The sequence below is a fragment of the Haliaeetus leucocephalus genome, unplaced genomic scaffold (assembly GCF_000737465.1).
Source record: "Haliaeetus leucocephalus isolate CR32 unplaced genomic scaffold, Haliaeetus_leucocephalus-4.0 Scaffold273, whole genome shotgun sequence".
NCBI lineage: Eukaryota > Metazoa > Chordata > Aves > Accipitriformes > Accipitridae > Haliaeetus > Haliaeetus leucocephalus.
The window spans coordinates 9,704,300-9,731,811 of NW_010972709.1; the positions used below are offsets into that span (position 1 = coordinate 9,704,300).

Genomic DNA, 27,512 nt, shown 5'->3' on the forward strand with positions numbered 1-27,512 from the left:
AACATCTTACGCAGCTGAAACCAATTGGCTAGGCCATTCAAATCTGCTTCGACACCCATGGCACAGCCTGACACAGCTGTTCAGCTCTCCAGTCTGTGTGAACGCTCTGAAGTTTCACGCTGATGTTCATCAAAAATGGCCCATAGAGGCACTGGGGCTGTTGCAGCCCAGCTGTTTTCCCCTAGCTGCAGGTGTAATGCTTCTGTAGAAACTTGCAAAGCCCCTCCAGAAATGCCAGGCTCAGGGCCTGGCTGATCAATACCCTTTTTCTGTATCCTCACAGCTGTGCAATGAAAATACATGTGCATGAGCAACTAGTTTTCAGCCTCAGCACAGCTATTTGCAAGAGCAGAGTTGTTGCCACATGTACATGGTTGTGGATTTGGGCTCTCGGTGATAAAGAATTAGTAGGACAACTCTTCCTACAAATAATTTGCCTTCAATTTACCACGAACAAGCTGAATGAAGACAGGGAAGCAGCCTTTGGTGTGTGTGTGGTACAGGTGTGCTGTTTGTGCTTTCTGTGATAACACGACCGTGTGGCTGCAGAGAGGCAGAACCGTGCTGCTCACAGCAGGCTTGGAGGCTTAATTAAGCTTCTAGTGTTCTGTAAAGTTCATTTCACTGTTCGGTGGAGGGCAGTTTAGCTAAGCATAATAGGATTACCACTGCTATATACAGCCGCGTAAGCCAGGAAGTCCTCGTAATGGGCCTTTACCCAGTAGGAAAATCTTTTCAGAGGATGCTTTTTATAAACTGCGCAGTTACGCACGCTATGAGTGTCTGGGGAAAGGTATCCTTCCTTAGGTAGGTTTGCCAGAACCAGCCCAGGTAACCACTTCGGAATAGCACACGTTTTGCCATGCCAGGCACACTGAGGTTTGCTACTAACGATGTGAGTCATCTATTTGCTATCCCATGGAATGGTCGTTCCTTGTAAGTGCTTCCCCTGATACTAATCCTGGGACTAAAGTCCAGGTGCCTTCAGCCAGGTAAGCCCTGGCGAACCTTGCCTGCCTGGGCTCACGCGGCACCACCGAGCGCAGCTGCCCAGCGGCTGCTGGAGGCGGAGGTCTGCCTTCCTGCGGGAATCGGGAGATTCGGCAAGTCACAAGGCAAGAGCGGGGTTGTGTTTGTGTGTGAACGGCTAATTCATCAGCATGTCTTATTAGGAGCAGAGACAAGGCCCCTGGGCTACCGCCTACGAGAGCCAGAGCCCTGCTGGTCCTTCGGGAGCGGAGCCAGGCCGAGTCTGACGCTTTGTCACTAACCAGGAACAGCTACAAACCCCGCCAGTTATCTGTGGCACACGGAAGAGCGAGTTGCAGTGAAAACAAGATGGATCTTTAAAAGCGCCCAGTCCTGACCTCCCAATTTCTCTTAAAAGAACTGCCACCCGGGAAACCCACCTGCTCGGCCGCACGGGCTCAGCAGCTCGGCGACCCCAGCAGCCGCGGCACACGTGCAAGGTGGGCTCTGCGGCCCCACGTCACGGTCCAGCCGCCCACCCTGCTCAAGGCTGGTGCTGCACACGGAGAGGGCTCTGCCCCTGCACCGAAACCCCCCGGCAGCACCAAGCTGAAGGCGATGTGCCAGCAGGCACTCTTAGCTCCCGCTGTGAGCAAGAGGCCTCTTCCCACTGGCTCTAGTCATTACCGCATTTTAACGCCGTATTTTTTTAACACAGAGGTGATCAGTGCTTCAGTGAGATTTTAGAGGACGAGGCAGTTGGCAGAAATGCCGGGGACACCTCGATTCCCAGGGGACATCAGCCGGCGGGGCAGGGAGCGAGGCTGCGGGGCGGCAGCAGGTCTGCGGGGCTGGCGCAGGGGAGCGGGGAGCACTGCGGGAACACAGCCCGGACCCAGCCACGGACCCGGCATGTCCCGTGAGCACCGACCTGAGAGGCACAGTGCTGAGCATACGGAGAAACGCCAGCTGGTTTAGGGCCGGCAGGTATTTCTCGGGCTCCCTTGGCTCTGGAGAGCAGCACCCCTCTGCGATACTTTCACATCAGCCTGAGAAGCAGAGGCAGAGCTCAGCTGTGAGCAAATAATCCCGCTAATGCTGTTCCCAGTAAGGCCGATTCAGGCTGGTTTCCTTATCTTTGCCTTTTCTGCACAGCAGCAGGTAATTCATAGATAAAACAATCAGTGCTTATACACACACACAGACGCTTAGGAGCTATTCTTAATCTTTCCAAATCCCTTAATATACCTTATGTATACGTTTGGAACTTGCAGATTTAGCATGATAGATTGATTTCACACACTATCTCAACGGAAAATGACATTAATAACTAAATTCTTATTTTTTTTTAGCCCTGGCTAAGCTACTGCAAAGCACCAAACTGTGGTAAATCTGTCCATGGCACAGCAGCAATGCAGTCTGACCAAGTTCTCTGGTTGTGCCTGGTGTTATTGCCTGGATTATATAAAGCCCAAGCTGTGGTACAGCCATAGGAGAATTTGGCCAAATAACTGCAATTTGAGCATATGTTATAATCACTCAGCTAGAATGATTGTATTTATTTTTCACAACTCCCCCAAAATGGAGAAAATGGATGAGAATTGAGTCGGTCATGCAGATTGACAGGGGAAGCTGCCATGAGAGTTTGAAACAGATGACTCAGGTTTTTTTGCTTCATGGTTTTCTGCATGTACCACCAGGAATTTCCAAGAGGTTTCTCCAGTAAGAGCAGGCAGGCAAAAATACAGACTTTCCTCATTAGCCATCCCATAGTGAAACTGGGCACACGTGCTCATGTCCCTGAGCTGTCCTCTCCTCCCCAACACTCGTGCTCTCACCTTGAGCAGCTGGTGTTTTTAAGAAGCGTGTACAGCGCTCACACGTGGAGCACACCATATGTTTGGCAGTCCCAGGAGCTGTGTCACTTGGCTCTCTCGCCGAGCGGCGCCTGGCCTGGCTCAGGAAGCAGATGTCTCATCCCAGCCCCGGGACTGGCGTGGTACCACCGTGCCCGTAGGCATCGCCCAGCGCCCGCTTCTTCATGCTGCCCAAACTCCACCATGGTGTGAACTGGGAGCTTGTCTGCACACAGATGTTACCCCGTGGCAGCCAGAGGTGTGAAGTAGGGGCACCCTCTGCTTTGCACAGATGACATGGGGTGGCCTTCAGTTTGCAGAGCAGCCGAGTTTGCTTTCTGAGCTATGCTGCAAGTAGTGGTCAGCACGAGCAATGCAGACTGGCTTCTGCGCACCAAGCCTGCTGCTTTGGTGATGGCACCAGCACTCTCCTGCGCTGAGATGTCTAACAAATTGTCTGAGCTTCTCTTTCCTTGTGGTGACAGCAATGCTGGCTTCTCTTGCAGAGCCCTGGGAAACTTGTTGCATGAGTGCTCATGAGACAGCCTCACACCACAGCCACAGAGGCCAGGTGTGCTTGGGTGCAGGCGTTTTGCATCTCCAGTCGTGATGCTGTGACTGTACTACCAAGCATAGAGCCTTCTATGCTTCTTGCATTTGCCTTCAGAGGAAAAAATGTTTCCACTGCGTAAATCAAGCTATGGCCAACCCAGGCTATTGTTTTGTCTATGTTTTTATGTCCCTTTCAATATACGTCAGCTCTGCCACATCCCGTCTGTTAGAAAACGCCTGGGTTTACATGTTGCCTCATTAGTCTTACTGTCTGTCCAGCATTTTTTCCATCGTACAGGCTCCTCACTCCTTTTACATTACTGTGATTAAATCATTTGCTTAGGCCATTAGCAACAAGGCTTAGTGTTTTTATACTCCTAGCTCCGTAGGAGAGGATGTGGGAGAGGCCTGAGGAGGGGGAATATGTTGACTTTTAAGTTGCAAGCTGGGGATGTTGGAGTAGAGCAGCACAAGGAACGTATATTTTATGGTGCCGCTGTCACAAAGCAACACAGTAGAGCGGTGGCTTTATGTCAAGAAACACTGTGCAGAGTAGTTTCTGTGTTTATTTTTTGGAACAGCCTGAACTAGGAAAGGAAAAAGCACAGAAATCTTCCCCAGCAAGTGAATGTTCTTGGTTATTCTGAAGTCATTTCCCTTGAAAACATGGTTCAGGGCTCGTGACCCGCACTGGCAGCACAGCTCCAAAGCAGGATGTGCGCAAGGCACACAGGATTAACTGGTGGCCTTAAAGCACAGGTTTTCTGAGGCTTGATTGTACTGCTGCCACATCGCCCACTGAGGCTGCCATAATTAAGGCTCTGTCAACTTCCAGCAGCCGCCTTTACACGCTGTGATTTTCATGGGGGTATAATTTAACCCAAAGCTCTTGCTTGGCAGCACGTTATTTTACAGGGTTACTTAAAAAATATGTTTAAACCGTTTCAAATTACAGATTGGCCCCAAAAAATGCTTTCTCAAACTAGGGTCACCCTTTTAAATATAGGCATCAAAACTTGGCTGGTAAATTAGCTGGGTACCTGTTGGTTGTGGGGTTTTCAGGGGGCAATTAAGGAGCACTCGGAGGCAAAAGCCTGTAAGAGCACCAGGCTTTTCTATGCCAGCAGGCAACTAATAAACTCTTAAAAGAAAGCGATTGGGAGGGAGGCGATCTGCCTGGCTCCCTCTCAGGCTGTTGCCGGGTGATCTTAAGAACAGCTTGATGAAGCCAGGTCGGTTCATAGCCTGTGCTCGGGATAGTCACATCTGCTGCTGGGGTCTGTTTACACCAAGCACATCTGTGCATGCAGAGCAGCAGTGCCCGGTGCGTGTGGAGGCAGGGGAAAGGCTCACTAACACTGCGCACATGCACAGTGATCCTTGCGGAGCATTTTAACTTTGGCATTGGGTTTTTTTCGTGAAGTCCAGGTCTTGTGCCGCAGACCCTCGTGAAGGCAGGGATGGCGCAGACCAGGGCCAGCTGGGATGTGCACGCAGGCACCCGCTCGCGTGCACCCCTTTCCCTTGGCCCCAGCATCACATCCAGGCTGTGCAACCCATTTGGCAGGATTTGGCCACAGGATTGGAGCTCAGCACAGGTGCTTAATGTGGGGATACACCCTGAGAGCCCATAAAAGCCCTGTGCTGCAGAGGGAAATCCCTGTGACATTGCACTTGACTGTAGCAGGAGGAAGGGACCCGTGCATTGAGCCACTGTGCCACCTGGAGTCCGTCCACTCGGTGCTCAGGCAGCCGTTCCTCTGCCAAAAAAAGAACACTAATAGACTTATTTTCTTCAGAATAATAAAACAGAGAAACAGCAACAAAGCCAAGAACATTGAGATGGTGACAGCAAGAGTCTGGCTTAAATTCCCCAAAATAACATCAGCTAGAGTCTGATTTCAAAGTAGCAGACACTGCGCTGCAAATGCAGAGAGTTGGTGATTGTTTTTTTTTTGTTCAATAGAATTTTCTTTAATGATAATACTTGACATTTTTCTTTGAGTAACTGTATAGTTCCCTCCATATTTCCCATTTCTTTGACGTTTTCCACCATCTTCACAGAGGGAAATTGGCTGTAATTGTTTTCTGCGAACAGCAACTTTGGAGGGGGATACAAGGTCCAACCAGGATTCCTCTGAGCATCCAAACCTGGAGGGAGAAGTCTTGGAAAAGATGGGTGAGCCCTGCAAAAGGCACTCCAGATCCCTCCTTCCAGGCAGACCCCTCCATCCAGGCTGCCTTTCATAGGGACTGAGCACGTTCCCACACTAGTTTCAAGCTCATTTCTTTGAGAATTATTTTTTGGTGCAGAGAGAGGAGGTTTTGCAAAAGACGGGACAAAGAGGTGGAGGTCCATTACATCACATACTACAATCTTTGAAAATCCTCTGTTTAAGAGAGCTTTGCTCAGGCTGCAATAGTAGCACACTCCATGTATGAGCAAGGCTGATGATCTCCCACTCACGGGAGGGTGACGGCGCAGGGACGGGGGGGTCCCGCATCCTGCACCCAGATGTGCACAAAGCCAAACCCTCCCATCGGCGTGGCTGTCAGACGCTGCCGCTGGCAGCGTGGGGAGACGCGGCCTTTGCTGTCACTTTGACAAAGGGACCCTGCTGCTATGTTGCTGTTTGTGTTAATAATATTTTAGCAATTTTTTAAGAGTTGCTTTATTTGAGAGATTTGAAAGGTAAACTGTCAGCATTTCAGGGCTCCCCCATGGAGCAGTGAAATAATCCAGGAGCATGGCTTTGCCAGCTAATTTTCTTCCTTTGTATCTTCATTATCTCTCCCTTTGGTAACTGGGGTCTTTGTTAGGTTAGTGGTTTAGCTGGATCTTGGAGTAAAATCTAGAGGTGTAGAAGGGGCTGGATTTGATTAAGATATCTTTAAATAGCAGCATCCCTTCCCCCCCTGCCCTGCCAACAAAGTATTCGCGATTTTTTATTTGGTTTCCAATAGCGTCATCTCTTACATGCAACTTCGATACAGCCTGAGTAACTCTTTACATTTCCAAGAGTAGGGTTTCAGCCAGAATGTCCCATTTTTGTCTGATTTGGCATCCAACTTGCCCAAAGCCAGAATTTAAATGGGAAGTTGTCAAGCGTCCCTTCGCAGGGCTGGTGGCAAGATCAGGGCAGTGGGGCACGTCTGGGCAGGCAGCAACCACCCCACCAGGGTAGCAACTGCAGGACCTAGTGTTTGCATCCTTTTTGGTGAGAAAAAGACTCCACGCCTCCACCCTGTATTGTATTTTGGCAAATAGCATGGAAGAAAAGCCCCTTGGTGAAACAGTGCCCTACTGAAGCAAGGGATTTCTGCTGCTGACCTCAGCTGTGTCAGGAGCAGGATCCTGTAAGTGCATCTCTGCTCCAGACACATCTCTGTACATGGAGATAAATAGATGATGAGTGGGGACTCACCACATGAACACTGCAAAACACACGGAAGCTGCCTGCGTTATAGAAGGTGTGAAACAAAGCTACTTTTTCATAATTTTCATGTTTCCATTATATTTTCATTTAAAATTTTAATTATTTTTATCAAGACTTTTCCTTTTGACCTCTTTAACCCTGAACTATTGTTATTTTTTGCCTTAAATTGAATATTCAGTAAGCGAAGAGTTTCAAAAGCTTCACAGAAGAAGTTCATAAATGAGAACGATTCTGAAGAAGTCAGCCCTTCCTCAAAACACCATCTCACACAGGCTGTCCCTGGCTGTGTCCCACGGGTGAACAGCCTCTCTCCTTGCTTTAGTTCCTGCTCAGCATTTTTCCTGAGCTGGCACTTGTAATCTCTGACTCTAAACTGGGGAGGTTGATGTTTAAGTCCAGCTGTCCACAGAGTGCATATCTCACCTCCGTCTTCCACGGAACCACTGATACAGTCAGCCCAAGCCTGGCTTGTCTGGGGCTCCTGTTAACAGCTTCTGGCTGGGAGCCCGCGCTGGCACATTCACAGCAGCACAGGATGAGACCATCCAGAACAGAGCATTATTCCTTCTGCAAAGGTACAAAGCCTTAGAGGAAATGAGTTAACACACCGACAGACCCAAGCCACGCATCTTCAGTCACGCTTAGCCGCGATAGCAGCAGCTCCATGTCCGGCTTATTCACCCCAGAAATAAGGAGAGCCTGTGCCCATCTCCCTGCCTGCCCAGAGAAAGTGTCTGCTCCTTGCCCTGCTGCTCTGTGCTCTAACTAACCATTCCCTAAACAAGTCCACCGACTACTCGATAATCTGATAAAGGTGTTTCTGCCCAAAAGATAGTAGAAATCTCACATCAAAGATTTGAATCTCATGAGACCTTGCTAGCAAAACTCTGCAGAGAACAAGCTAATTCTCTGGAATATTGCAGGGAGCAATATATAAGGTGTTAAATTAAGAAAATAATTGTTTTCTGTAAGGCATTTTTACCACTGCACCTTCTTGTCCATGGTTACCCAGCTGGGCAGGATGAAGTTGAACAGCACAGTTCAGAAGCTCAGGATTCACCACTTCATTTTTTTCCCTTGTGCTTTCAGTGGCCACTCACTGAAGGTTACAGGTTGAGAATTTCCAAACCAGGTGGAAACCCTTCAGGAACAGGCTGTAGTTTTCAGGCAAATTATACAACTGCATCTTGCAACCCATGAATTCGTCCACAGCAAAAGTTGGGACCAGAGCACAATTGCTGCTGGTTTACAGAACTGAAGCAAGTTTTTGGTGTGTGCAGGGATGTCGGGGTGCTGCCACAGCCCCCCAGCTCTGCAGTAAGCAGGAACACCCCCAGGCACTGATCTCAGTGCCTGGATCTTTAAACCTGGCTGGGAATGCTTTGGTTCCAGCTTATTTCTACCTACCACTGAAATAATCAAATCTGTTGCCATTGGATTTTTTTTTTTTAAAAAGTACGTGTCTGAAATGGATCAAAGGGGCTTTTCATGTGCTGGGGTGAGCAAAGGAAGCTCTCAAGGTCAAACCCAAGATGGCCTAATGACTCTGGTACTCGGATCTGACCTCCAGTAGCAGCAATGAGCCAGGAGAAGATGAGCAGTTCAGGAACAAGAAAATGAAGCTTTTGAAGCCAATAATACCCTCTGGCAGTGAGCAATCAATTGACAGAGAAATGAGAGAGAAAGAGGAAAAAAAAAAGACAGACCATTCAGCCAGGCTGCAGGAAGGGCAGCACCATAAAGCAGGACCATCTCATAAATAGAGCGGCACCTTTTTTCCTTCCTCTGTCTTTCCCAGGGGACAGTGGCCATGGGAACAGACACGCTTTGTGCCCTCTGAAGGGGATGCAGGAGAGAGCAGATTGACCCTACCTGCAGCAGGTTAATTGGGACACACAGCTCCAGTATTACTACCCTTAGGATGCTTTTTCCTCTCTAAGAAATAAAGGAAAACAATAAGCCAGTATCAGCTCCTCTGATGAGCGTGGCCATTCAGGACTGCCTTGGGAATTGCCAGCTCACTCCACATAACACACAGAGAGCCCTCAGCTGCCAGGGACTCTCATTCACATCTGTGCCAGATGTCAACCATTGAAAGGTTATTCCTAGATCCCTTGGTAATTCCTATAAACTTATTTCCCTGGCATGCTGAGGGGTTTTTTTCCCCTTTAGTATTTTGCCTTCTTTAAACAACTCCCAATTTAGACTGGGTTCGTTTTTCCCACTCAGCAGTGGGTTTCTACCTGTGCCGGGCTTCCTCTGTCTCTCGTTTCCAAATGTACTGAGCAACTTCTCACCAGACCGGGTCCAGCAGCTCACATCAGGCAGGAGATGATTGTCACAATGTTGTCAATGAGAGATGCTGTATATCGCATGCATTAAAAAGCTATATTTTAATACCTAGAGAGGAGCCGGGATCTTTTGCAAATCTTGCTCTGTTGGGGATTTTGGGTGCTTTGTGCTGCACTCATGATGAGGACAAATGGCAGCACAGAAATAGGTGGCCATTTCTGCAGACCTGTGGAGCACCGAGAGACCCCGGGATGGCCTCTTCCAGCAGAGAGGCTGTGGGGTAAATCCCCCAGTTCAGCAATCAGCATTTTGCAGTCGCGTGAGCAATTTGCATGCCTTGTTCAGGACCCAGTTAATATCTGGGCTTTCCTGTGGGCAAGCAAGCGTACATGGAAAGGGTTAAGCGCTGCCCTCGGGAAGGTGGATCTTACCAGTTTGTCTTGATGGAAGAGCAGAGAGCTGAAGGTCTGCCAGAGCTCGTTAGCAATAATGCAACCTGACCAGAGACAGAGCTTTATCCAGTGGCTAAAGGAACCCGCGGGGTGGCTTTCATCTGACCTTGCACTGGATTGCACAGCCTGTCCCCGGGGCACGGCCTCTGCAGACCCGCTCTCTCTTTCTGAAGAAAGTTATTGCAGGTGGAAGGCACAGAAGCTGCTGCTGCAAGGACCGTGGCACTCGGGAGATAGATGTGTCACAGCCCATGTGTGTTTAGAGGGAGAGGTTATTTTCTGCTGGCCAAGCAGAGCCTTAATCGAAACGTCCGAACAATGCCAGAGCTGCTTCCCTGCAGTGAGTTGGGAGCCACAGCAGGATGAGTCAAGCAGGAGTGGAAAACATTGGGCACAGACGAGGGCCGTTCAGCTGAACTGCAATGAAATTTCAGAACAGACACACAAAAAAGAAGTGACCTGGCCCCAGTCCGCACGCGCGGTATGTGTTTTGCAAACCCCAATGCTGTCGTGCTCACAGTCTGCTCGATGTGCAAGGTAACGGATAACGGGACCACATGCCTGATGATAGAAAATCCTGAGTTTCCCAGGACATCAAAACCGTGTGTTTCCCTGGAATGACAAGTTCTGTCTTCGGCAAACAAAACTCAGGCTCTTTAATATGCTTCTCCCCCAATGTGTCATGTTAGCGTGTCTTTGTTTAGCAAACAGTTACTAGGAGGCCCCAGTAGGATAAAAAAAAGTGATACTGGGTATTATTATTCATGGATGGAGGTGGGGAGGAGACAGAAAAACAGTGCTAATGTAGCCAACAAGTTCAAGTAAGGTTCAACTTTGCTATTCCAAAATCTGCTGCTATGATAATGAGACAGTCAAATCAGCTCAAATTAAGAGCTCAGGAAGGCTCAGCCTTTCAAAGAAGTACATTCGTGACAAGATTAATTTCTGCCAGCCAGTATATAGCGCAGTATCATCCTATACTAACACAGAAACCCCAAATAAAAAAAAAAAAAGGCAACTGAAAAATGTGCTAAAACCCAGTAAAGTGTATCATTTCCCTTAATCTTCAGAGCTGGTCTTTGCTATTCTGCATGTGGATTAAAATATGATGTACCACTATTCAGCTACCATTTACAGGAAACCTTGCCCCCTCCCCACCTCTCCTCTCTCTTCAATAAACATTCACTAAAAGGCAGCAGACCTGCATTTCCCAAACAGTTTCAGGTGACTATTATTAAGGTAAAGGACAAAAACCCAGTAAAACAGCCAGTAAAAAAACCAAACCATCCCAAGAAACAGTACAAAAACCAGCTCTGCTCCCTGTCAAAATGGTCAGAGTGGCTTTATTTTTCTTTTTTTTCCCCCCTTTTTTTTCCTTTTCTTTTTTTTTCTTCTTTCTGTTTGGCTCAGGTTTTCTGCAGTCCCCTGAGCATTGCAAAAGGCATGGTAAAGAAAAAATAAGTTCTTGTTGTAAATGTACTTTTCAGGTACCATGGTAGCATAAATGAGCGTCTGCTGCTTATGGCCACCCCGGGAGGATGATAGTAGTGGAGTGATCTGTGTTGAGGAGAGGATGAGAGAAGGAAGCGACTGCAATATGTGATGTGTGTCTCATTGCTGGCCTGCCTGTGCAGTGTCTGTTGGGAGCATGCTGGGGTGCAGTAACATAGGAATGGCTATCATAAGAGATTTCAATGCTATCAGAAAGCCAAGGGCTATCCGGAGTAGGTGTTTATTTCTTGTGGCTTGGAAAGGCTTACTGTTGTGTCAATGTCTAGAAGTCAGTAAGCACGGGAGTGAGTGCTCCCAGATTGCCTGCTGACACTTCAGAGAGTTTGAGCTTTTTCTGAGCTCAATAGAGTTTAAAAGAAAAACAAAAACAAAAAAACAACAAAACCCTAACAAAGAACCGAGTACACATCTCCATGCTTCCATTTCATCCTCTATATTTATAGCTAGAATGCATCAAAACTGTCTTACTAGGATGAGATCAAACTCTTTTGTTGAAATGCTGACGTATAGCTGCCTTTTCTTTTGTGTTCAAACAAACTCGCTATCCACTGTCTCTACTTACCACTTGCTATGGCCACATACTCATATGAATGATTAATTGCCAAGGATTAGCTTTTAGCTGCTTTTGCACACAGTTTGTATACAGTTGTTGCTATTTATTAAATATGTGATATCTAATCCAGTGTTTAGTGCTTACAAAGGGAAGAACCATCTGTGCTTGAGATTAAAACACTTCATTCACATTGTGCCAAAGCCCTCACTAAGGGCTCCGTGCTCTGCTGTAGTTAAAGAAAAGCCTTGGGAACCCAGGCTTGGGAAGGGTGGGCTTACGTGTGGACGTGTCCCTGCATCAAAGCCCTTCTGTCTGATACAAGGTCTGCCTGCTGAACACAAAGGTAACTGTGGGCGTAATGGAGAGCAGAGAAGCTGATCAGGAAAACAAGAGGTTTTAGCAGAATAAAGGACTAAGAATTAGGAAGGTGCTGAGAGCTTGGAGGGATCCCGCAGAGATGTTTCCCACCGCCTGTGGGCATCACATGTCTCTTTTGCAAAAAGAGGGGTGCTAACATTCAATTTCTTTGTAGGCTTCTTGCAAGGAATAAGCAATTAACAGCTGTAATCCCTTGTGTGAGCCCAAGGCTTTCTCATCAGTGCAAGATATGCCACCAAACTCTTCTTGCATCAGGCTGTAAGTGTATGGGCAAACTCTGGGGCTGCGCAGCCCGCGCAAAGGCTGCACCCGCAGTACAGGAGGACTTGTCTCCCTAAAGGAGTACATGTCCCCCAGCTTGTGAGGCACAAAAGTGCCTCAGCATAAATTTTGTGACCTTGTTCCAAGTGTGAATGGAAAAAAACCCCTCTGAAACCCACCGGAGAAACCTTCTGTGACCTGCAGAAGGAGCCCAAGAGCAGCGGTCCCAGTAAGTTAGAGTCAGCCCTTAGGAACAGCCTCCTGAAATGCTCAGTCACGCAGGTGACAGGGCCATGCTAGCATCAAACATATTAAACAGGTAGAGAATACTGCCACTGCCTTTCTATCTATAAGGATTTACTGTTCCTGCAGGCTTCCCTGCCTCTTCATAATGCCATTAGTGTGGCTGATGCTGGTAACCAGATTTGCCGCTTCTCCTAACGCATTTCTGGAAAAAATATTAAACAGGTCACCGCTTTTGCAGACAAAACATCACTTGAGCACTGTTCTAATTTCCTTGCTATGTGGCAACCCAGTATGGTATCAATGACTAGGTAAATCTCCCTGCAGCAAAACTAATTATACCTTTTGGTGAGAAAGGGGCAGTGGAACTGGTTTAATCTTCAAAAAAATTCCACACTATAATATGCAGGACTAATGTGCCTCAGATTTGAAAAGAATTAATATCAATTATTCTCATGCATATTCATGACTAGTTTAGCAATCAAGCTAATAGTTTTTGCTTAATTACATTTCGGTGATTTCATGCTATCTTGGCACATTCCTGATTGAATTTAACCATTAAAAAAAACCTTCCACAACTACTCCAGCAAACACCAACACTTTAAGCTTAGCATCCCCTGTAAATAGTGTCTGAGGCTGAGTAGGCTGCTTGGGACAGTGGGAGTTGATCACGAGCATTTTCTCTCCCTGGTGCAGGGTAAAATCACAAAGGCATCTGCAAGAGCAGTTCCCAGGCGTTTACCAGTTCTGAGGGTTAAGGCACTCTTTTTTTTTTTTTATTTTTCATTTTTCTGAATCCAAACCATTGCCTACTTGAATGCAAGATAGATAGTAGGGATGGGAGAGGTACCTGAAAGGGAAGCACCAAGCTGGAGGGAAGCTTTTGTCTGGGTAGGTGGTCTGGAGCCTGGCCCCGATAACAGCTAATGACTTGCTGTGGTGCAGAGGGTTGAAAAGCAGGTGGCATGTTGTGTGTGGGGGGGGTTCACCATTAGGGTCTGTCTCTTTAGTCGTCTTCCAGAGAAAGACCAGGCTGTGCAATACTGCACTGCCGTTCCCACTTCTGTGCTCCAAGATCAGCATTTTGCACGGCACAAAGGGTGGGAATGTGCGAGCAAGATGAAGACGTAATGGGTCAGGCGAGAGGGCTGGCAAGGATCACGGTAGGAGCGCTCGTGAGGGAGATGCCTGGGTCAGGCTGGTGGGGAGCTGGGGAGAGCAGGCGCTGGCATGGCTGGAGCCTTCCTTGGGAGCATGTATCACTTTCTGACATGCGAGGCCTGAGCAGAGCATGCTGCCATGGCTTGAGCAAGGTTTGTCTGCATGGATGTGCAGGGAGGACATGCAAACAGTTTGGTTCTGTCTGTGCTGTTGGGGCTGGATATCTTGCAGTAGTGCTGCTCACTGGGGTTGCAGTCTTCCTGGGCAGAAGGCAAGGCCAGGAGAAAAATGGGAAACTTGAGCTTCCATGTGCCATGCATTTGTTTTCTTTTTTGATTTTCCCCATGCTAGCAGCAGCAGAAATAGGACAGATGCTCCCCTCTCATCCTCTCTTGAGCACTATCACTGCACTGATGTCTAAAGGCAGTGTATGCCTTTGAAGTTTGCCTTTTCAGTATTTTCATTCATTTATCATTTTCTTCTCCAACGCACCATTTGCATCTGGGCTTTGCTCAGAAGGAAGACTGACACCATTTATCATTTAATGGGGCTCGATAGCTCTCTGACAACTAAACATTTTCTTAACAGCATTAAGGAATTTAGAGGCAGCCATGCCTGAAGGCTACTTTTCTGCCCACTTTAGCTTAGTCAGCAGCAGTTGTAGCTGCAGCTTTCTGGGTGCCTGTAGGCAAACGAAGCATTGACATATAATCGGCAGAAGTATTGTATCCCCTTTTAAATCAAATAGACTTTCTCAACAGATAAAATTATTACAGCTATAACTGAAATCAAATAATTAACCATTATTCAATCTGGGCTTTTCCAGGCAATGTCAAAATGAAGATCTCGTATATTTCTAAAGCAAAATATAAACAGTTTTATCTTGATTTTGTTTTTAGGGATTTCATACTATGCAGTAACGCTTACAGAAGAGCATAGGAGTTTACATTCTCACAGACTGAGGATTCAGTCACTGCGGGCACTGGAGGGATGTAAGTGAACTGGTGTGTGCAGGGTCCTACCTCTCCAGAGCACAGATCTCCTGGTGCAAACGTGTCTCAAGGACCCCCTTGGGGCAGGATGCAGAAGTGGCATGTAAAGTGCCAGACCAGGGAAAACTCTTAAGCATGAGTTTATGTTCCACAGGAATGAGCGGGACTTAAGGATTTTGGAGATTCAAGGTCTTACATTGCCTCTTAACATCCTTCCACATGAAAATGCGGATTAAAAGTTCTCTATATTTCACTTGCAACCCTATCCCCAGGTTTGGCCTCAGCTTCTTGTCGTGATCCAAGAAGCAAGGGTTACCTTTTGTTATGCCCACAGCATTTTCTAGAAAAAACATCCTGCAAGCCCAACGGTCAGAATCATGACATCAGAAGTGACCATGTTCTGTGAATTCTTTCACTTAATGAATAAATAGGCATTTTTCTAGTGAAGAGATGTTTCCTAAAACAAGTCCCTGTCAATAAATACCATAGACATGTATAGCTGCCATGAGCAGGAGACGTTATTCCCGTGCAGAACGAAGTGGGGAGGAGATTAAGGAACTCTCCATCTGTTTCTGCACTGTGCAGCACGTGGGATATCGCTCAAAATACACTGTGCTCTCTGCTTCTCAGAGCCTGGGGAGACAGAGCCTGGCATAGGCATGGCAGGATGGAGCTGGACAGTCTGACTCAAAGTATATTGTTTGCTTGGGGAAGTAGGGGGGCTGCAGGAAATATCCCTTAGTAAATGGTGCATATGAATGAAACCTGGTCCTGATGCCAAGTTTATTCTTCAGGCCTTGATGAAGCTAAAAAAGCGCATTAGACAAAACCATTATTGAACTTCTTGATTACATAACAATTTCCTCATCGTATTTCCAAGAATATTGAATCTATATTCAAACACCCTCCTATTCTCTCCCACACACCACCCCTTCTCCTTGCTATATCAGCTTCATTACTGAGTATGAAGACAGAAAAAGTATAGGGCATGTTGCCATGAGCAGATAGATCTCAGATGCTTACACTGAGATTTTAGAGCCATCTATGGGATTTGGACAGCCAATTGTCATTAATTTTAAGGGTCTTGAAAGTCTCTGGTCTTATGCCTTGACCTTAGTTAGGGTCTTTAGCAGTGCAAAGAACAGATAATCAAGCAATAAATATCACCAAACCTAAATGCCGGGTTAGTCCCTGCTGCCTAAGAGTTACCCCGCTCTGTCCTGTCTGGGGGGTGGCGTGCATAGTTTTGCTGCCCACAAACTGCTGCTACCACAAGCTCAAGAGAGAGATGGGAAATTTCTGAACAGACTGGCCCCTTCCTCCCAGGGATGAGCACAGACCTTGCCAACACGAAGGATGAATCCCTGGGGCCACTCTCGCCCAGCAAGCAGGGTCAGGCCCAGGACAGGTGGCTATCTTCTGAAAAGTACGTGATAGAGGTTGTCTGCCTAGTTTTGGGGGGCATTTTGGAGGAGGTGGGGATTACTGGCTTGCAAGCATGGCACATCCATCCTGCCTCAGGAAGCAGCAGTTGCACACAAACTAGCTGCACTTACTCACATAATCAGCTTGCTTGTCTTATTTGCATGTGTAATAACCAGCATGTATGTACAATCATGCTAATCACTTTGAGGCAACTGCTTTAAATTAATTCAAAACCTTGCCCTGCCTGTCCTTGGGTTATTTAGCTTTCACAAAGGATCCATAGCAGCAATCCAGAGATTCACTCAATAAAAATCTTTGTGAAACAGTCAATTTAGTGGAGAAGGAGTTTTTTCTGGAATCCTGCCCATACATACTGAGACTTGCACTACAAGCCAGTGCTGCCATTAGGAGCCCATCCAATACCCTCTGCAAGTCACCTAGAAAAGTACCTGACAGGGAACTTCACAATTTATGGTGTGTTGCTACAGGTGAAATGTAAGAGTAAATACAGAAGCAAAGAGGAGGGGAACTTCACAGCTTCTCTCATGCAGTCAGTTGGCAGAAGTGGTCTGAAAGTTGTGCAGGGAAAAAGTAGTCTTAAACCCTGTCAGCTTTATGAGCAGTTTAAGGAGTGTCTGTGATGCTCTGTTGTGGATACCTGCCCAGTAAAACCTGGCCTGTCAGGGCTTCTGTCATTTGCTCCAATGGAGCCAATGTGAGGACGGTGGAGAGCAGCCTTCGTGGATGTGGCACCAGAAGTACATGGATTCCCTCACCTGCCTCTGCCACTGATGTGGTCTTTCCTCAGGCCAGTCATTTCATCCTTTTGTGCCTCCAAATCTTTTTCCTATGCCTCCAAATTTTAGGCTGCAAGCTTTTTGATTGTTTTAGCTATGTGTTTTATAGGATCTACTGCAGACATGGGGCATCCAAATCAGAAGCTCTAGATGTGCCTGCAGTGATACTGGAGGTGCCTTCCCCAGCCCCCGTAGCAAGTCAACATATTGCAGATAAGCCAGGAGCAAGACCTAGGAGGGGGGTACAGCCAGCTCCATTAAGTAGGAATATGCACATTTGAGCAGCACTTACTTACAAAATCTGACAGACCCCCGACGCTTAACTTTCCTGTCCCTGTTCCTCCTGCAAGTCCAAGCTTGCGATCTAGGGACCTTTCTGGGCTTAAGCCTGTTCAACATCAGCTCTTTGATTGCCAGTCCGAAAGTTTTCACCAGCACAAGGCCATGTTGCATGTTTTTTAAGGAATCATGAAAACTAGTGCTACAGGAGGAGGCCCTCTCCCCGTGCTTGCTTCCATTTCAAGCAGCTGTTAGCAGCCGATGCAGCAGCGAGGTTTTGAGTCAGTGCTTTGGAGCAGGGACAATGGGCACTTTTTTCCAGTGACCGCTCGCCTAAGCAACTGGAGCCTCATTCACTGCAGAGGGATCGTTCCTGCTTAAGTCCAAGTTCGTCCCATTGGCTTTTCTTGTTAAAGAGAAGTGAACCTGGAAGGGGAAAGGAAGGAGGAAAGGCCAGGAATTGAATGAAAAAGCTGCTGCCACACAGAGCGTCTGTAGAGGTGTTCTTGGTGGTATAAAGGTCTTTCCTTCAGCTTTCTGTCTCTCATTACTGACAGTGGAAAATACAAAAGCTGCCAAGCTAGAGGTTCAGTATGGCCAAGATAGGAAACCTTATTAGACAGACAGACAGTGATTTCTACAATCTGCCATCCCATACTGTAAATACATTAGGATAGAGCCCTGTGCCAGTGAATGCAGTGCTAATGCCTGACAGCAGCAGCTGGATCCAGTTTTCCGTGGACAACTGCTCCCTGGATGGTTTTTGTTGGATGGTGGATGCTACCAGGACAAGGTATGCTTTAGAGAAGGATCCTCTAAACCCCACTGGAGATATTTCATCTCCCAGTTTTTGGTACTTTCCAACTGAAAAGTGCTTTCAATACCTGAGGACATTCCACTCACATTTAGAAGTTTTTCTTAGCCTGACAAGATTCCCAAAGATGTATGATTGCAGTAGATCAATAAGGGGAAAAATCTGTATCTTAGGAGCACAGGTGACATCTTGCTGCAACTTGCGGGAGAAATGATAAATGTCTCTCTCTGTTTATTGCTTAGCTCCATGGCTAAATCTGCTAAACCAAAAACAAATTTTACCTTCAGATCTCCTAGTTTTCAAATTTATGTTCATCTGGCATTGCCTTGATCTTCAAAGCAGGAAGGTATATCAAAGGAAACGGAAGGTTTGACACCAATTACTGCTGCTGGATGCTATCCACTGAATAAAGACAGAGTGTTAATATTTACACTGAAAGTGAAGGCGATAAAACACACTATGCACATCTAAGTCTACAAATAAGGCCTTCTGTGTATAGTGGGCAGAGATAAAACCAAGCAAAGAAATTGAAATTACCATTGAAAACATCCCAAACACCTTCAGAAATGTTGAGTTGTAAAAAAAAGAAATGACAGCAAAAACACTAAAAGAGCCTTCTAGGAAAGCAAATCAGGCTCCCTGTTTCTCGGGAGTATTACCTGGTTTTCAGGAGATGGTCTTTTGAAACAACCAACCATGCAGAAGTAGTTAACATCTAAGTTTCTCCCTGCTTCACCATGAGACACTTGACTTACATTTTATTCTCTCGAGTTCGAAGCCATCAGTTCAAGCACTTTTCCCTGCATTCCTCTCTGCTTCTCTTCACGCCATGGTTCTTCCTACTTTTTTGTACACCCCCAAGTCTTTCCCACAGCTTTTTTGGCTCATTGACCTGAGAAGTCTCTCAACAAGGCAAACCCCACTTTGCACAAGTTGTTGTGGGGTTGTTCATATTTCAGCAGCAAATTTATGGAAGGGGAAGATAGTGAGGAGGAGGCAAAAGGTTCACTAGCACTGCAAGGGTGCACAGCACAGCACAGCTAACAACAAACATTCTTTTAGGCAACTTGTTTAAAAAGGAAAAGGAATCTTCCCAGCATTTTTCCTGGCAACAATTTAGTAACTGAAAGTGAGGCTATTCTAAAATTCCTGGTGCTAGAGCATTGCACAGGAGGCTATTTACACCATTCACTTCTTCCATTTAATCCAATTTAGACAATGAAACCAGAGCGTTTAATGAAGCTCATCTTTGTTTCTAGTCAAATCTTATTCTTCAGATTAAATTACTAGGTCTGCAGTGTCATGTACAAATCAAAGTTATATAGTACATTTTAGTGAGTTAAAGGGTAAATGATTTTATTACATTGATTTGGAAGGGATTTTCTTAACAGCAAGTGGATTTTAAAACACTTGTTGAAATCAAAATTTCAGAATTGAAACTCTTCCCTTAAATTTGGATTTTTTGAAGTTATATGGGCTTTTCTCCTAAAGCCATAGCTTAAGCTTGCTATATTAATTTAATTCAAGTGAAGTTTCCAGCCTTTGGATACCATTTCTGCCTTTCAGCTTCGGAGAAGAGGTGAGGCTCTTCTTGAGAAGACCACAGTATTTCTGAACCGTATTGGACCTGCATGTTTCTCCTACAGCAGTAAGGCTTGTTCCACTGTAGAGACTGTCCATTCAGGAACAAATGTTCAGAAGTCTTATATTTCCTGACTTTTAGGATGTCTGTGCTGGGCTCGGCTGAAGAGAAATCCTGCAAGAATTTCTTTCTCCAGTGCCCCAAGTGGTAACTGTGGATATTCTGGTATTGTGAGGCTGGCTGAGAAAGTTCCCCGTGAGGAAACCTAAAATCTAGTTATATGGGCAAGGAAGGAGAGTGTCAGATTTGCAATTCATGATGTAGAACTTGTCATACATTTTATAATTCATTGGTTAATATTGCGTATCTAGTCATCATGCACATACGTTGCAATTGAATTCATGCTCCTCTTCTATCAAGCAGGAGAAAAGCGAGCATAAGGGACTAGCTTACACTTAAATGAATACATAAAACATTAGTCACATATATGTGTGTTTTTAAATCATTACTGTATTTTGGCAGTAACCTAAGAAACTAGATATAATCCCACCCAATTAACAAACCAGAGAAAGAACTCACCAGTAGAAAAAAACGCTCCTCAAACTGTCTGTAAGCTTTAAAACCTCCCTAAAACGACTGAAAGAAGAGGTAATTAGGAAAAAACGGAGAGTATAGCATTAACGTCTATATAGAACAGGTACGGAAGGACAATCTGCCTACACTATCTGAAAGCTGCAAATACGCTAATCTAGCACTTCATGCTTTCTAGCTCTGCATAGGGTCAGTGGCCCAGGATCTGAGCAGGTTTATGTCTGCTCACTGCAGACCCTTCTCCTCTCATTGCACTCTTTAGCCTGAGAGCTGGTTTCAGATAATGGATGAGCTCTCCAGTGGCTGGACCTGCCCTTCCTTGACTGTCTCAGTGTTGTGCAGTTTGGTTTGCCAGGATGAGTTTGCTCTTTCCCCTCGTTGCGATGAGGAGCTAGGATGGCCAGTCGGTTGCATGCAGAGTAGCTCAGAGCTCAAAATGTTTTAGAAAGCTTGGTAAAGTTTTCATGTATTTCACAACCGTCAAGTTTCAAATTAGAGATGAGTCATCAAAAAAGAGTGTATTACTTGTATGCTTGTATGTAATAGAATTGTACACACATTTCTGTAATTAGCCATAGGCACCCAAAATTACAGATGTAACCATGCACTGAATGGAGGACATCACTCCAATTGGATCTTGCATTCACAGTTGCATTCCTTCTTGCTTAGATTTCAGACCCTTTTGTCCAGATGGGCTTTGTGGGGCACCTGATTAGTAGTTAAACAGAAACTCCTGCTGTGAACTGCTTCACAGCCCTCCTGGCATCCTAGCTGCTTGGTACACATTCCTTGGCTGCACAGGGATGAAGGCACAAGAGTTGAAGTAGATGCTTTATCTTTATGCATCTGACATAACTAAAGCAGCTTCCAAAATAAAATCACCTCAGGATGCATTGGTTATCCAACTTCTGTGTCCTAAGAGCAAAATTAGTCTTGAAATGGGTAAGCAGAAATACAGCCATGTGTTAATGGCAGTGATAGATAGCGTAATATATTCTGAGATGAACTCACTGTTTTCTCTTTCCTTTCCAGATTTTGGCAATCATTTCCATCATGTTTATTGTACTATCTACAATTGCCTTGTCCCTTAACACACTTCCTGAACTACAAGGCATGGATGAATTTGGGCAGACCACAGATAATCCCCAACTTGCCCACGTGGAAGCGGTGTGCATTGCATGGTTTACAATGGAATACCTCTTGCGGTTCCTATCCTCGCCTAAGAAATGGAAGTTTTTCAAAGGCCCGCTGAATGCTATCGATTTGCTAGCTATCTTACCGTACTATGTCACTATCTTCCTCACAGAATCCAACAAAAGTGTACTTCAGTTCCAAAATGTACGACGAGTGGTCCAAATATTTCGGATTATGAGGATACTCCGGATTCTAAAGCTCGCCCGGCACTCCACGGGTTTACAGTCCTTGGGGTTTACACTGAGGAGGAGTTACAATGAGCTTGGATTACTCATCTTGTTTTTGGCCATGGGCATTATGATCTTTTCCAGTTTAGTGTTTTTTGCAGAAAAGGATGAGGATGATACAAAATTCAAGAGCATACCGGCTTCTTTCTGGTGGGCAACAATCACCATGACAACAGTAGGCTACGGAGACATCTACCCCAAAACACTTTTAGGTAAAATAGTAGGAGGACTGTGCTGCATTGCTGGAGTGCTGGTGATTGCTCTTCCCATCCCAATTATTGTCAATAACTTCTCTGAGTTCTACAAAGAGCAGAAGAGGCAGGAGAAAGCCATTAAGCGCAGGGAAGCTCTTGAAAGAGCAAAAAGGAACGGCAGTATCGTTTCCATGAACATGAAGGATGCGTTTGCCCGTAGTATAGAACTCATGGACATTGTGGTTGAAAAGAACGGAGAAAGCATAGCCAAAAAGGATAAAGTTCAGGACAATCATTTATCTCCCAGCAAATGGAAATGGACCAAGAGAACGCTCTCTGAAACTAGCTCTAGTAAATCTTTTGAAACTAAGGAACAAGTATCTCCAGAGAAAGCCAGGTCATCTTCAAGTCCTCAGCACCTGAATGTCCAACAGCTAGAGGACATGTATAACAAAATGGCAAAGACTCAGTCCCAGCCAAACCTTAATACTAAAGAATCGAGTCAACCTGGAAAGCAAAAGGAAGAGCTCGAAATGGAAACCCTTCCCGGCCCTATGGTGCCCTTGCTGACGACTCGCGCTGATGGGATCGTTGACATGAGGAGCATGTCCAGCATTGACAGCTTCATAAGTTGCGCGGCTGAATTCCCTGACTCCGGGAGGTTTTCCCACAGCCCGCTCGCTACCCTTCCCTGCAAAGGTGGCATTAATGTGATTCAGGAGCAGAGCAGGCCAGAGGGCAGCAGTGCCAGATTTGTGGAAATGAACCCAAGCTCTGAAGGCAGCCACCGTTCTGCTTTTTTCATAGAAAGTCCAAAAAGCTCCATAAAGGCCAGTAACCCTTTAAAATTAAGATCTCTGAAAGTCAACTTCATGGAAGAGGACACCAGCACATTAGTACCAGCATCAAATGTACTGAGAATATATCCAGACCCTCTCAAGAGCCGGGGAGCTGCTGCTGCTGCCACAGATACTTCCTTACTCTCTGACAGATCTCTCATGAGCCCAGAAACCTCGATCTACACAACCGCGAGTGCGAGAACACCCCCAAAGTCACCAGAGACGCAGACAGCCATAGCTTTCAACTTCCATGATGCTGGTATACACAAATATATAGATGCTGACACTGATGATGAAGGTCAGCTGCTCTATGATTCAAGTCCACCCGGAAATGTGAGTCCCAAGTACAATGTTACAAACAGTGGCTATCTAAAGCAAAAGGACAATGTTTATAGAACAGAGAAGAACCATCTAGAAGCTGCTGCTTTACCCACCTCCCCTAAGCTGATAGGGCAAAATTGCATTTACTCTATGGAAGGTATCACTGGAAGAACCCAGGGCAATCAGGAGACTGTCAGACTAGAAAATCACATTTCCCCAGAAGTCCATGTATTACCAGGCAGCGGAGGACATGCTAACACACATGATCAAAGCATCTGAGACGGGCTCCAAAAGAACTTGCTGAAAGTTTAAAGGAATGTCTTTACAGTCAACACAAAAAAAAAGAGCTTCTGCATGGCATGAACTTGGCTGAAACAAGCCACCTGTTTCTAAAAGTCTGGGGGAGGTCCAGTGTGGGTTTGTGAAAATGTCCTTCTCTGAAACAACTCTAAAGACGTTGCCCACATCAGTCAAAAATAAGGATTGCGAATCATGATCACACATTGATCTCCTTTCATGTTGTCCAGTGAAGCCAATGTGACCAAATATCCATCCATTCCCCTTGAACGCTAGAGCTCCTTTTGGAAGTATTAACATCTGATTTGCATTAGTTCCATAAAGGATGCCAAGGCAGCCAGATTTGAACTCTGGAATAAATTGCTGGGGTTGGTATAAAGCTATCAAAACCACAATGCTCACTGCTTCAGGGCAGCTGTTCCCCATCTACAGCTTTCTCTGATGGATATTATGTCTAAAGGTAACAGGGAACACTTGCATTATTGGAAAATCCAAGCGAAAAACCGTTTAAAACAAATAACAGTCTAGGGAAACCAATTATTAAAATGCTCTGTGTGTGTTTAACAATACGATATCCTGTAGGACCTGACGTTTTCTTTTGAAACATCAGCAGGGTGAGTTGCACCACTTGTATCTGATTCCAAACACCCCCTAGGACATAGTGAAACTTGCACTTGCCCTCTGCTAAAAATCGATACCCGCCCCAGGGCCAGCACGTGGCCCTCGGGGGATCCACGGCCCACGCCGGAGAGGCGCGAAGGAGCCATGCAGAAGCAGGACTCTCTGGAGGCATCGCAGCCAGACCCCCTTCCCGGTGCCGGGGAGCGTAGGGCTGGAAGGAGAGCTCGGCTCTCGCCCTACCCTTCCGCGGAAGGGAGATGCTCGCTGCCCTGCCCCGTGGGGACGGCCGGGCGCGGCGGTGGTGCCGACGCCGCGGCCGGCCCCTGCGGCCTGCGCCGGGGGTACCGGAACGGCTCCCCGGGGCCTCCGCCTCCCGCTGACTCCAGGCGTCAGCCCAAGTCTCGCCCTTGGCGTAGGAGAGGAACCGGTCGGTCTGAAGCTTTTTGCGCCCGAGCGGCGCGGTGAAAGATATGCAAGCGTTACATAAATATGCAAAAAGAGGGATTCGTTAGCGACCCGCCCCGGGCCTGGCTGTGCTCTCTCTCGCGAGGAGGTCGGGCAGGAGCGGCTCCTGCAGAGCTGCGGCGCGAAGACGCTGCGAGAGACAGGAGAATCAGGCCTGATGTTTTAATAACATCCAGTCATTTTTAAACGAAACGAGAAAAAAAAAAAAAAAAAGAAGAAAAAAAAGATCTGACCATTTTAAGCGAATAGAACTAGCAGCCACCAGCCTAGGTTTTTAAAATATTATTGTTTCAATAAAGTTATGTCAAATCGTGTAGGAAATAATTTGTCTTTGGTTTTTAATCTCGGGGGGGAAAAGCACTTTATGTTGACTTTTTGTTGTTGTTGTTGCGATGCTGGAGTAGGATAGCAGAGTGTAACAATCAAGCACTTTAACCAAGCACTATTTTAATTTGTGCCTCCTGTCGTGACCGTGATTTGTTACACGCCTGTAGCAAGTCACAACCTGTCCTGTGATAACTGTGATGGTAATCTTTTATGTTGTTCTCTGTTTCTACTGTAAAACTCAACTGTAAATAACTCTTGTCGATGAGCGTTTCCTGACCTATTTCTGAGTACCTGCCGGGGCATGTAACGATCTGCATGCAGCAGGTCCGGGGACGGGCTGAGACACGGGACGCGGGAGCGGAGGCGCACAGGCGGGAGGAAGACCCTGAGCCGCTCGAGTCCGCTGCGTTTTGTTCCTTCCTATTGTAAAAAAAAAAAAAAAAAGCCGTTGGTTAGTCCTGAATGTAAATGTCTGTCCGTCCAAGCTGTACAGTACTTCTGTCTGTAATCCGTAATGGTGAATGCAGCATGTACGGACAAAAGCAATAAGCACATATATGTTTTAGGAACTATTATGGGTTACGGTGATAGCTTTGTTAGGTCTCTCCTTGGCACAAAACTGTACATGCGTTGGAGTTAACTCTGCTCTGCTCAGCCGACCCCGTCCCCGGGCGGTGGGATGCAGCCCAAGGTACCCGCTCAGAAGTCACCCTTGCGTCCCAGCAAGGCAAGACCCTGGGGAAGGCGTGAGTAAGACCTGAGCCACCACCTCACGAATTAGCCCACCGGCAGCGAAAGAGACCTCGTGCCATGCGGAGTGGCACGGTGGGGTACTCAAAATCGGTTCAAGGCACCTTTGCGTGCAAACGGTACTCTCCAATACTTAGGCAGGGCCAATTCCTGAGGTTCGTTAGCTTTTACTCGGCCTTCACTCAGCCAGAACCACCGTTCCTCTGAGTGGGCTCTTTGCCTGGTGAAGGACTTTAGGATTTGGCCATAGTAAATACAAGTGTACTTAGAGGAACCAATGTATTGCTGAGATACTAGTTAAGATTGAGTCATCACAAAGAAGTAAAGTGACTTTCCAGCAGATAAGCTTTAAATAGTGATTTATTCTGTGGCTTTCCGAGGCCATAGAGTGGCAACGAGAAATCTTAAAGAGAACAGTCTTAACATAATCTCTATGTTTCAGTAATCATTCATGTCTGCCATCAGCACAAATGTAAAAAGAAGAAAAATCAGGGAAAATTTTTTTGATAAAGTAAGTAATAGTGATTTCCAAGTTAAATATTTTTAGAGCTGATGCTTTCATGTGGAAAAAAAAGTCATATTTTACATATCACAAAAGTGAACGTATTTAAATATAGCCATATAGTGTAGTATTTACCACACTCTCATCCAAATTGATGTATTTGGTTTATAGATGGCACTGACAAAAATGTATAGATCAACAATTCTACCATTTTTTAACTGATAATCAACTGGTGCAACTCTCCTTGTAACCAAAGGCCCTCTGTCTGCCTTGTGTGATCACTCACGACACACACCTTCTATCATCTATTTAGTCCTACCTTTAAAGTAGCATTTTATTGAGTCACTTTTGAAAGCCAAATTCAAAAGTATCATTAAAAATCTACCTTTTAAGTCTGAATAGCCAAAGTCCTATAGATTTCTTATAGAAAGCAAATAATTTAAAATTAAGCATATAATATGCTTGAAGAGCATTTCTTTCTTATTTGTGTATGAAGATGTAGCTCTCATTCTGTGCCCAGTTAAAAAGGAAGTATGTTTAATTTATTTTAATGAAATAAAGTCTGAATATGAACTATGTATCTATATATGTGTGTGTGTGCATAATACACATATATATAATGTAAGCACTGGGAAATCTACTCTAACATAAAGCTATGGTAGACTAAATCTGTACTCATTACAAAAGGAAAGGCAGTGCTTTGAAAACATAATGCTCACCAAACCCTATAGACACTAGAAAGACAATTTCATTTTATAGTTTGATACATGTTTCCCAAAGTACATAACCGATGGGGAAAATATGCAATTTCTCCTGCATTGACCTAAAGCATGCAGTTTAATCACTGATATTTGGCATTCAGGTCTGTGAATTTACTGTGTATCTTGTATCAAGCAAGCTGACAGAGTTTCACCTGCTGCTGCAGAAGACATCATATCTGAAAGGACTATGAACGTGTGATGTCTGCGCTTGCTTGTATCTTATGCCATTGACATCATTTTTAATACATATATATAAATATATATATATAAAATATATATGTATGCGGAGTGAATGGGTGCAGTTTTCTTAACCAGGAGGCAAAGATCCTTTGAGTTTTAGCCCTGAACAGAGGAAAACAGCAGTCACATTGCAGTAGATTTCTCAGTGCCTTTTCTTAGAAACTTCACCTAAGCACACTTATGGAAAAAAAAAAAAAGACCCGAAACAAAACAGTCTCCTGTGAAATCCACATTTTTCTGAAAGGTTTGAGAGTCAATAAAGGTAGAAGAAGGAAAAAAAAAAAAAAAAGAGGAAAAGAAAACCCGTGGAACGCACATTCCCTTCCTGAACATGCCGTGTGTCAAATGCCGGGGAATATCTGTCTGTGCAAGTCACGCAGAAACACATCCGAGGCGGTCGGTTTCTTTGGCAACTATGGCTGTGATAAACTGTAGCCTTTTCTTCCCTTGCAGCTAATAAGATACACATTTCTAAGGAAAACCGTATTCTCTTCTGTAAAATTGTAATGTATTGTTAATATTTGTACCTATTGTATATTTATGTCTTGACAGAATTATGACTGGTACAGTTTATAGTAAATAACAAGGGTATTTAAAACTCATCGCAAAGACAAGGTTTCTAAAGCCA

The 27,512-nt window shown here is 45.6% G+C and overlaps 1 protein-coding gene across 1 annotated transcript in view; it reads left to right on the forward strand.

The window, feature by feature from the left end:
- The window catches only part of KCNB1 (potassium voltage-gated channel, Shab-related subfamily, member 1), a 126,045-nt gene extending 102,845 nt beyond the window's left edge, over positions 1 to 23,200 (forward strand). The window contains exon 2 of the mRNA XM_010569666.1: positions 21,179 to 23,200. Within this exon, the coding sequence (XP_010567968.1) occupies positions 21,179 to 23,200 (2,022 nt within the window). The remainder of the gene's footprint in view (positions 1 to 21,178) is intronic.
- The last annotated feature ends 4,312 nt before the right edge of the window (positions 23,201 to 27,512 follow it).